Below are 10424 nucleotides of genomic sequence, written 5' to 3'. Positions count from 1 at the left end.
GAAATCAATTACCTCAATGACTCGGTAGCTTAACGCGCAGATTCCTCTCATTTTACCGTCTTGAATACATTATGTATAAAGCATTACCACAAGACGATTTAAAGTTACTCTCTTCACGTGTAACAATTCTTAGGCTATATATACAAATATTATATAGTAGGCCTAAAGTATTTTTCATTGTTGTCTGTGTTATTTTAAGCTAAGCTTTTTGCCGGCATACGAACTATAAATTATCCATCATTCTGGTAATTTGTATGCTAACATTTCAATTCTTTCTTTCTTTTTTTTCCCTTTTTTTTTGAATATCAAGTTTTTTCCAGTCCAGTACCAACGTATTGCCGATACATTGCGAGACCAGTTCTTGTGCAATCATGCATGTTATTTTGCTTTGAAATAATTATAAGCATCACTGACAGGTACCGTATCGCAGTTGTTAAAACAGACTTGAGTTCGTACGACGGAAAAAGACCATGGTGATCTCCAGGACAAGCATGATATAACATAAATACGAATAGCATAATTGGTAGGATAAGCAGACGTCTTTTTATTTGTAACTATACTGTTTTGTATTTACGAGTATTCTCGACTTTTACCAAAACATTGTTTATGAGTGAGCAGTATTATTTACAGGTAAGTATTTTTGTTCAATTAATGTTTCTCTAAAATATCGATTCTAGAGCAAGATGTCTTTTGTAATTTAAGCGGCTGCGTACATCCTGTATTTATAAACTTAGAATAGTATAATACTGTAGGAATTTTGTTCATGATTTATTTATTGAACAACTTCCGTACCTTTCAATGAATATCCCAATACCGTTATTAGGCCTTTAATGAACGCTATTTTGTTACACTACAAAGCCAGAGGCCATGATTTAAAAGGGTTTTCAACTTCGCAACGTTTTACAATTAACTTACCATTAGAATTAAAAAATATCTCTTATGTGAAAAAAATGGTCATTCAGGCAAATTCTTTATGGTTTTCAAAATATTGTATTCAAAGTCAGCCCAAAATACTGTTGATCGCATTTTTTAATTATAGATTCGAGATTTTTATTATATCATTGACAAGTAAATATGTACATTTTGGCAGCCAACCATTCATTACTCAGCCATTTTGGTCTATCTTTTACTGTTTCGTATTTAATTGGTACAACGGTCGAGAAGAGAACGCGATGTAACAAGTCATGTCTAGGTTTACCTCGACAACATTATTGTTTGTAAAAAAACTGTTGGAGAGGGGATAAACCACCTTGGAAATGCACTTACACGATTAAAAGATCTACAGCCCAATGATCACACTATTCAAACGAAAAATTTGCATTTAGGGTATCATGATTGCGGTTGTTACAACATTCCCTGTCAACATTACTTCCACTTTACGACCTGCTATACTATAATTAAGTAAGAGTGACAATTATCAGATACCAACGCAAGTGATGGGTGTTCGAGTGTAGTAACACAGGTACAAAATAATAAACAATAACGTGGGAATCGAATGGTGCTTCCTTACAAAAAAGACGTTAATACAAATTCGAAATCAGTAACAAAGCAAAAGTATAAATAATTATATTCAGATCTAAGAAGCAATTAATGTGATTTTAAACTACCGTTTGAAATATGTGGCTGGGAATAAACATAGCATAATGTATTGCTGGAAAAACAATTTTCTTCACCAAAAAGTACGATACCCTTTTAAAAAGTACCCCTTATTACCTTTCTTAAATAACTCAGTAGTGAGAACATGATATCATAGTAATTACTGTTTGGAAGCTAAATTATTTACTTAACAATTTAAATTATTTACAAACTAAATTATTTACTTATAATTATTTACTTCTTTGATGTAATTGTCACGCGACAACCAACGTTTAGTTTTATTACGTTTTCTACTACAAATAACATTAGAGTTTTCATAATTAAAATCAAGCTTCCATTCCTTTGAGAATTTCATGAAATATATCACATTTTAAGTCAGTTTCACTATCCGATATCATTACTGCATCATCGGCTCAGATTAGGAGACAATCAAAACATCCTTCTGATCATGTAACGTTTTAGAAAGATCAATGCATATCAAAGTAGACCTAAGGGGATAGGCCTATATGGAACACTGTTTACGCAACAATTCCTCAGGGATAGCACGCAGCCTTATAGCCATACTTGTTATAAATGGGCAGATGTGTTCCTCATATAGAGTTTTGTCTGAAACCAACCTAAATTTCATTTCAATTGAAGATCTGATTTTCTTCTATAAATTCGGATATCAAATGAGTTGAATAAAAATAGTGGAAACGCAAAATTTAAGGTTACATGTCCCTATAATATTTAATGAATTAGTTTAAATACTTAATTAGTTATTTTAATGATATAACCGCTAAGACCACGTACCTGATGTTAAAAAATGAGTAAATAAAACACCATTTAGTGATACAATTTCTGATAGACTGTCATGGAAGCCGTGTGCTCAATGTGGAAGAATCAAGTTGTGATAGCTAAGCAAATAGACTTGAGTTGCTGTTTTAACAGAAGCATTATGATATGAAGTAGGCTACCATGTCAGTTTACATACAGAATAAATAATCTTGAATTGAATTGCAGAGATGTGAAATTTTTAGAAATTGACAAGCAATACGTGGCTACGCAACACAACTACACAACATCCGGGTTGAAAATGTATTCGCACATTTATTAACATAATTATTTTATCATGGATCATTATCGAAACCAGGCGTATTGGGATTAATATTAATATATTGCGTTTGTTGAATAAGATTAGTTTTGTACTTTTGAGTTCACTTGGAGTTTTATTTTACGTAATTACTCATCTATGATATCCATACATATTGTATGATAATACACTTTAAGCTCATTAGCATTGATCTAGAGTTTTTTTTTTTAAATTATACAACATCAATGTCAATTCTCGTAATTTTTTTAGACCATTATTCTACATTGCAACTTGTTGTGCTTTTCATTAATTATCAATCTGAAGTCAAATTTTAACAATTTCTTTTGAAAAATGTCAACAATTGGATTCGACTTGGGCAAGTTCAACTGTATTCTTAATTTGTATATATTTCTGTGGTAGAGTTGAATCTTTTTCTTAGGCCTCTTGTTAATTTTCTTTGTTACGGATGCACCTCCAACGCGGCTGACAACGCCACTGATATAAAAGTATATCCGAATAAATAAAATTATTATTATTATTATCAATCAAGATTGAGCAATCTCATGTTCGTGGATGATAGTAAAGTAATGAATTCGATGCCTGAGGAGGTTGTTTGTGGTTAAATAAAGTGGATGTATAACCTCATATATGTGGAGCCTGAATTTGATTGATTTGTGTATGAAAGTATTATTTACACAAGGAAATACTGTCTCTTATACACATCTAGATGTGTATAAGAGACAGTATATATATATTGGTGTGGAGATCGTATACGTCAAACAAACGACTTCTTGTTAGAGTGCCAGATAAAATATTGTCTCTTATAACGTCTGTTCATCTGCTGGCGAAGTTTTTTGACGATTTGGAGTAGTGAGCCAGAATGGCGTTGTCTGATGTCAGATTGCAACAAAAAAAACAAAAAAAAAAACATTCCGAATCTACAACTTTTAACTTTTCTTTATTGACATTCATCAAAACATAATGATATGGTCAAATTGTACAAAAGAAATATTAAATATTAAAGTTGTGTCTACAATACTATTACCAAATGTGTGGATTTGTTCACTTCAGGTAACAATATCTTGGATGTTGAAAGGTGTGTTTAAATGAGAAACGGTAGACCTAAAAAATCAGTACCAAAGTTGTACGTGAGATATGATTAAAGATCACTGAATCTGAAATTATTATAATAAATAATGTAATAAATATGAAACAGCTGTTTACTTCACTGAACGTTAAAACTTACTGTTCGATGATCGAAATTTGTTTTCTAGATGTCTAAGGACTGGTTGTTACATCTCTGTAAAAGTTATTTTAAGAAAATCAAGAAGAGCGAACACCGATTAAATAATCTTCTAACGCCAACGCCTGCTCTGTCCAAAATTAAATTAAAAGTGAATTAAGAGCCAAGAAATTCATTACTAACCATGGTATTTTTTCACCAATGGTAAAATTTACGAATCGAATATAATAATAATATAATCTGTGTCCGCTCGTCTTTAAAAATTTATCTTGGTCTACGTGGCCCCCTGAATTTGAAACTGACTGTATTATTGCTATACCAACTTTTTCTCAATGGCTTAAACTTGTGTATGTATGAATATTATATGCGTATGTGTACATATATATGTGTATATATATATATATATATATATGTATATATATATATAATGGCATTATCAATAATTACTGTCTTTTCTTAATTAAGGTCTCAGTGGTTAATTATGATTATTTTCTTTTTTTATTGATTTTTTTTTGTAATTAAAATAATTAAATGACCATTTTTTATGTATTCTTTTTAAATTGGCTTTTTGCAATAAATCTTTTTTAAATGATTTTTTAATTGCAATTTGAATTTTGATCTCAATTTATAATTATAATGATTATTTTTTTTCTTTTCTTAATTGATGCTTTTTCTAATTTAAAGTATTAAATAACAATTTTGGATGTTAATTTTTATTAATGGGCATTTTGCAATAATTTTGGTTGTTGGTCTTTAACTTTCGGTTTTTTTTCTCTTGATGTACATTTTTGATGTTGACCACCTTAAGTACAATTTAAATTTTATATTTTTGATGTTGAATATTGACCTTATTTTAGTTCTATTTGAATCATGTGTTAATTGATTTTTTTAAAGTACATTTTGGATGTTTTTCCCCCGAATATTGGTGTTTGTCTTGAATTTTGAATGTTTTTATCTTTTCTTATCCTGTAAATTGTCTTATCCAATCACTATGTTCGATTGCAATGATTTTTTAATTTGAATTTGAATTTGTTATTCTCTTGACCACAACCGATATAAATTAATTTATTTAGTGACCTAATGAATGCATCTCTTCTGAAAGGTCATGTATTATTTACACAAGGAAATATATGTACTAAATTGCTAACGATGGTATGAGGAAATATAAAATATAAATTCATTAACATAATATGTAAGGAACGCTATCATATGTGACTAGAAACCACATGTTTTAAATACAAAACAACTTCCGTGACGAAACTTAAAATGAGTTAGCAATCAAGAACGTTTATTTTGTTTCTTTATACTGGGTAGTTCGTTCAGTAGATATCTATACTGCTTTCTCACAGGGGCCAGTTATGCTTTTCCCCTCTCCCACTGGGGTTTTTTTTTTCAGTTAGAAGGGTTTTCCGAGTTGCTAACTCGGCATAAACCCGTAGGACGATTCGGGAAGCTCGGGGAGAACTCGTACCTACTCGTAGCAGCTCTGAACTCGTGGCGCTAATTTTGAACATGTTCAAAATTAGTGCTACGAGTTGACAACTCGTAGTAAACTCGAAGGACTTGTAGGGAACTCGTATGGTACTCGGAGTACTCCTACCTAACTCGAAAACTACTCGGGATGCAAGCACCCCTAAACGAGTACGAATTAACATACTGAGGGTTAGGGAGTGGGATTGTTTTAGTCCTACTGTAAGGAATTTAACACAGAACTAGGATTGAAAAGCATCTAACCACCAAGCTATGGTGGTGAATGTTGTGAGATCTGTGGTTGTGGTAATGTTTGTCAGTAAATAACGTTAACATAATGTTGCAGCAACGGTATTTACGGACAAAACTGTCCAACAAAGTCGTAACATTGTGGTGAATCCAGGGGCGGTGGAGATATCACATGCAATGGTAACAGTCAGATGGAAAGCGTTGGTTTAGGTTTACACAATTTCACTAAATGTTTGCCTGTAGGCCTGGCCTAATGTGTATATCTATGCATAATAGGCCTATACTATACTAATGTATGTACTAATCATATTAATTTGTTTTTATAATTATTTCTCATCAGATATTTTAACAAAAATGAACGAGACACAGCAGATGGGATCATGGCACAATCACCCTGCTATTTTGTCGACGCGTTACATTATCGGCATCGTGGGTATACTAGCAAACCTTCTCGTCGTTGTAGTATTCAACTTAAAGAAAATTCACAAGAAATCATCTACACATTTGCTGATATACCACCAGTCTTGGGTGGATATGTCTGGTTGCCTTGCTTTTGTCATTTATTATACAGTGGACCCTCCAGACGGTGAAGGCGGCGACGTTTTCTGTAAAACACGAGCGATATTCTGGCATCTTTTGTACGTTTCGACAAACAACTTAGTATTGGTGACGATTGAGAGGTATGTCGCCGTACTGCACTCAAATTGGTATAGAGTGAAGTTCAGTCGACGCCGAAGAAAAGAAATCGTATTGTTTCTCCCTCATGTAATTGCACTGATAATGTCTGCGTACCTGGTAGTAGCCGCGCAGGTTGACGATGAAAGACCGTGGCTTTGTGAGTACAACGTAAGCAACGAATCTCTCCAAATATTATCTGGTGTAATCGTGTTTCTTATTTGCTTTCTCATACCAACCACAATAATGATATTCTGCTACGCACGCATTTTTAAGGCGATCAGAAGTAGAGCGCAAGGTAATACTGCACAGTCGCTGCCACATAGGCCCAGTGTATCCAACAGCAGTCAGTCCAGCAGAATGTCCAGTGGGCTGTCCTCTAGCACAGCGTCCAGCGGGGTGTCCTCCGCAGGGACAATGTCCAGCGGGGTGTCCGCCTCCGGCACAATGTCAAGCGGGACGTACACCAGCACAACGTGTGGCGGGCTGTCCTCCAGCAGGATGTCTACCAGAAGACCGTCCGATTTCAATTCTGGCAATCCTCGAAGCCGGCTGTACACTACAGCACAGAAAAATCTTATTATTACTTTGTTCTGCGTTTTTATTTCGTTTCTCATTTGTATCACACCGAATTTTACGTTGTACTTGGTGCACGCGATATGTAATTGTTTTCATTACCATTCGTATCCACTGCACGAGATAACAGTAACGCTCCTCGCTGTCAACCTATGCGTTAACCCTTTCATTTATGCGTTCAAGTTCAACGATTTTAAACATGGTTTTACCTTGCCGTTCCAGACATACGTTGAACAGAGATCAGTGGTACTGAGGCGGACCCTGAGATCACACCACGAAACTTATGAAGTTGCACGAAATAGGCCTAATTCAGTTATACAGGAAAACGGACAAGTTGAAGTAACTGAGTTTCAACGCTGTGGACATGTAACAGATTTGAAATAAAAATCTGCTGTTATATTTTCATTAGGCCTATGTTTTTGCAATATAAATACTTAGCTAAACCTGTATTTTACGGTATGTCCCAATGCATTTTCGGATATCATAGCGCTTATCATTTATAGAATTAAAAAAATATATTATTTAATTAAAAAAATGCTTTAAACATTGATCAAGCCACATTTCCTTTAATTTGTGATGTAAAAATATGTACAAATTTAGTGTCTTACTGAAGACCATTAGACTTCCACTACATCATTAAAGTGAGAAAACCGTAGCAACCAACAATGATAATTAACAGCAATCAATAATTATGATATTAATGATGATGATGATGATGAAACCAAACAAAAAAATAAATTGTCTGTTTGCCCTTTTTTTTTAAAATTATAAATATGGGCGGGTGGAAAAAGTTTTTTATTTATTTATTTATTTATTTTTTAAGTACTCATCAAATGGAATAAAAATAGCCCACAGAGGCCTAGAATGACAATATCTTACATTAGACAGCAACTTTAGTCTAATTTGTTAGATTTAATTTGTGAGTTAGGGGCGGGTGGAGAAGGAGGGCAAACGAACAATTTTTTTTCATGGCCTGATGACGATGATGATGATGGTTATAATGGAGATGATGATGACAAAGGTAAAAAGAGTGCTCCAGGTGATATTAAATAAAGATAACAATTATGATACCGAATGAGTTTAATGACGCTTTTCCATTTAATCAAATCCGTCTTACCTAATTAAATCATGAGCAATGTCAAATGAATTTAATCCACTTCCAAACAAAAGTAAAATAGGGTGAAAACATTTTATGCCACCGTTACAATCCGACACAAACCTATTTATCTTGTCTTTCTTCTCTGACCGTCAATATCAACAATACCTTACTTTGGTACGAAGAAGAGGAGCTAACACATGTGGACGTTTATACGTGGCTTTGAGTTCTGGTCGTCATTTGTTGCTAAGTTGCCATTGCTGGCTTAGGTGTCATGACCAGCTACTAATCGCTTGTGCTAAACAAATCTTCACCAAGCAAGCCAAATTACCAGTCATGTCATATCATTATTAATTGACTTGCTTAATTATTTTATTATATTTCCATAATGTGTTAAAATAAGCATGATTAAATACGCCTAGACTATATAAATGTATATAAATATATGTATTATTCGCTTTGTAACAGTAAAAAATAAAACAACATTCGAAATTTCATTGCACAGAGAAAATTTAGGAAAATTGCTGAATCTGTGTGGTTAAAGAGAAACATTTTTTTAATGAAATAGAAACTGTACATTAAGCATGCGAATGATAAGAGGACCTACCCACACATATGAGAATAATGGAATTAAGACAAGGATAGAGATTGCACGAGCCTGACGATGAATAATATTATTATGATTATAAATAAAGCAATCCGGTTCCTAGTCCACATATCAAGCGCCCTGAGCATCTTATGTTAGATGGATTTGGCGCTAAACTATTATTATTATTATTATTATTATTATTATTATTATTATTATTATTATTGTTGTTGTTGTTGTTGTTATTAATTATTATTATTATTATTAATTTTTCTATATATTAAACGCCATACTAGAATGTAAATGTTCTTTTCGCCTGTATATATTGATATCAGTGCAGAAGTAATTTTTATTTTTCTTTTCAAACAACATGACAATATAAGTTATATCTATATATATATATATAGTTATCCAAAAATTTTATATATAATATATATATAATATATACATTATAGGCCTATATATTATATATAAGTTATAAGTCCAAAATAAGTAACCCTTGAAATATGTAAGTAAGCAATATTATACCGTTAAAACCCACGAATAGTCAAATAGATCGGACATTATTATAATATTTAAATATTCGTTAAATTGTTAACAATTGAAATTTTATAATTTTGGAATCTGAGGACCATTGCACCTATCTTTCAATCGGGAAACTTTTTACCGGGCTATACTTGGGTTACTTTTCTTAGAATCAGGAGGTCATTTTGGGGTGGAGGAGGGGGGGGGGGGGCGAATTTTTCCCATACCAATGATGTGAATTATGTAGCAGTGGCGTAATGTCTATGCGCTTTCATGGGGCGGTCCGAAAGGCCCCCGAACTCTAGGTGCCCGAACTATAGGGGCCCGGAAGGGGAACCCACTACCCATAGAGTCCTCGCTCTACACCCTGACCCAAAAGGGCTTGTTAATACAAGAGCATATTGTGTCTCTGACATCGGCTGTATCATATTATATCATTCAGTGGTGGATAAAAGGAGCCAAACCCGCAACCGTCCGATCCCGGGTTCCCCTTAAATTGTGATATGACATCATTTATTTCGTCGTTAAAAGCAGTTAGAACACAATGACAAACATGATTAAATTCCACAAGTCCACAATGTAAATGTAAGGGCCCCAATCTCCGAAAGCCACAGGGCCCCGGCCCCATCGTTACGACACTGATATATAGGACGAGTATACTACTTTTAGGTCAGTATTAGGACACATTCAGTGCCTCTTCAATTCGAGACCCCTCTAATAATCGTTCTCTGAATAAAAAAGAACAGTAATTTGAAACTGAACAATGATTAAAGCGGAAACCCAATATTTAAAAAAAAAATTTAAGAATTCAGTGACAGTAACAAGTCTCCTTATTGTCGGAACAAGCAGATACCATTTATCAGCCTCATGAATTGGCTTTGTTTATGACTTTGTTATCTATAGCCTAGGGAATATTTAGGGTTTTATTTTCTATTTATGTTTTGTCGTAGAATGACGTAGACTAACTCTTGTATATTGCGAACTATTGTTATCTGTCCTTTCGTACATTCTGTACGATTGCAATAGGGTCGCCTTATTATGTACCTATTGAGGATTGAACTGCATCTAATACTTCCAGTCATTCAGAATAACAATCTAAACAGTGGACCATGCAGGGTTTAAACTCCAAAGTTGAGAGCATTTTTATAGTGTTTTTGTTAGCTTTGGTGGCTGTGAGTAAGTGCATGTCTATTCGCCCTGGGTCACATAACTATACAAATAGACATAATAGTTTTTTTTTTTTTTTTGTTTTTTTGTTTTTTTTGTTTTTTAAATTGAAAGAGAAATTTTAAATTCAGATATTCACTGCAGTAAAAATTCCCCTGTAATAATTATC

At 33.5% G+C, this 10424-nt stretch overlaps 1 protein-coding gene across 1 annotated transcript; it reads left to right on the top strand.

Moving 5' to 3' along the window:
- The first annotated feature begins 431 nt into the window (after positions 1 to 431).
- LOC117101964 (5-hydroxytryptamine receptor 1-like) lies at positions 432 to 7956 on the top strand. The gene is made up of 2 exons (XM_033242100.1): positions 432 to 630; positions 5971 to 7956. The coding sequence occupies exon 2, from the start codon at positions 5985 to 5987 to the stop codon at positions 7263 to 7265; it is 1281 nt and encodes a 426-aa protein (XP_033097991.1). The 5' UTR covers positions 432 to 630; positions 5971 to 5984; the 3' UTR covers positions 7266 to 7956.
- The last annotated feature ends 2468 nt before the right edge of the window (positions 7957 to 10424 follow it).

This window comes from Anneissia japonica, unplaced genomic scaffold, assembly GCF_011630105.1.
Source record: "Anneissia japonica isolate Jap-2015-1 unplaced genomic scaffold, ASM1163010v1 scaffold997_len2565447_cov190, whole genome shotgun sequence".
Lineage (NCBI taxonomy): Eukaryota > Metazoa > Echinodermata > Crinoidea > Comatulida > Comatulidae > Anneissia > Anneissia japonica.
This window is presented reverse-complemented; position numbering and strand designations above follow the sequence as displayed.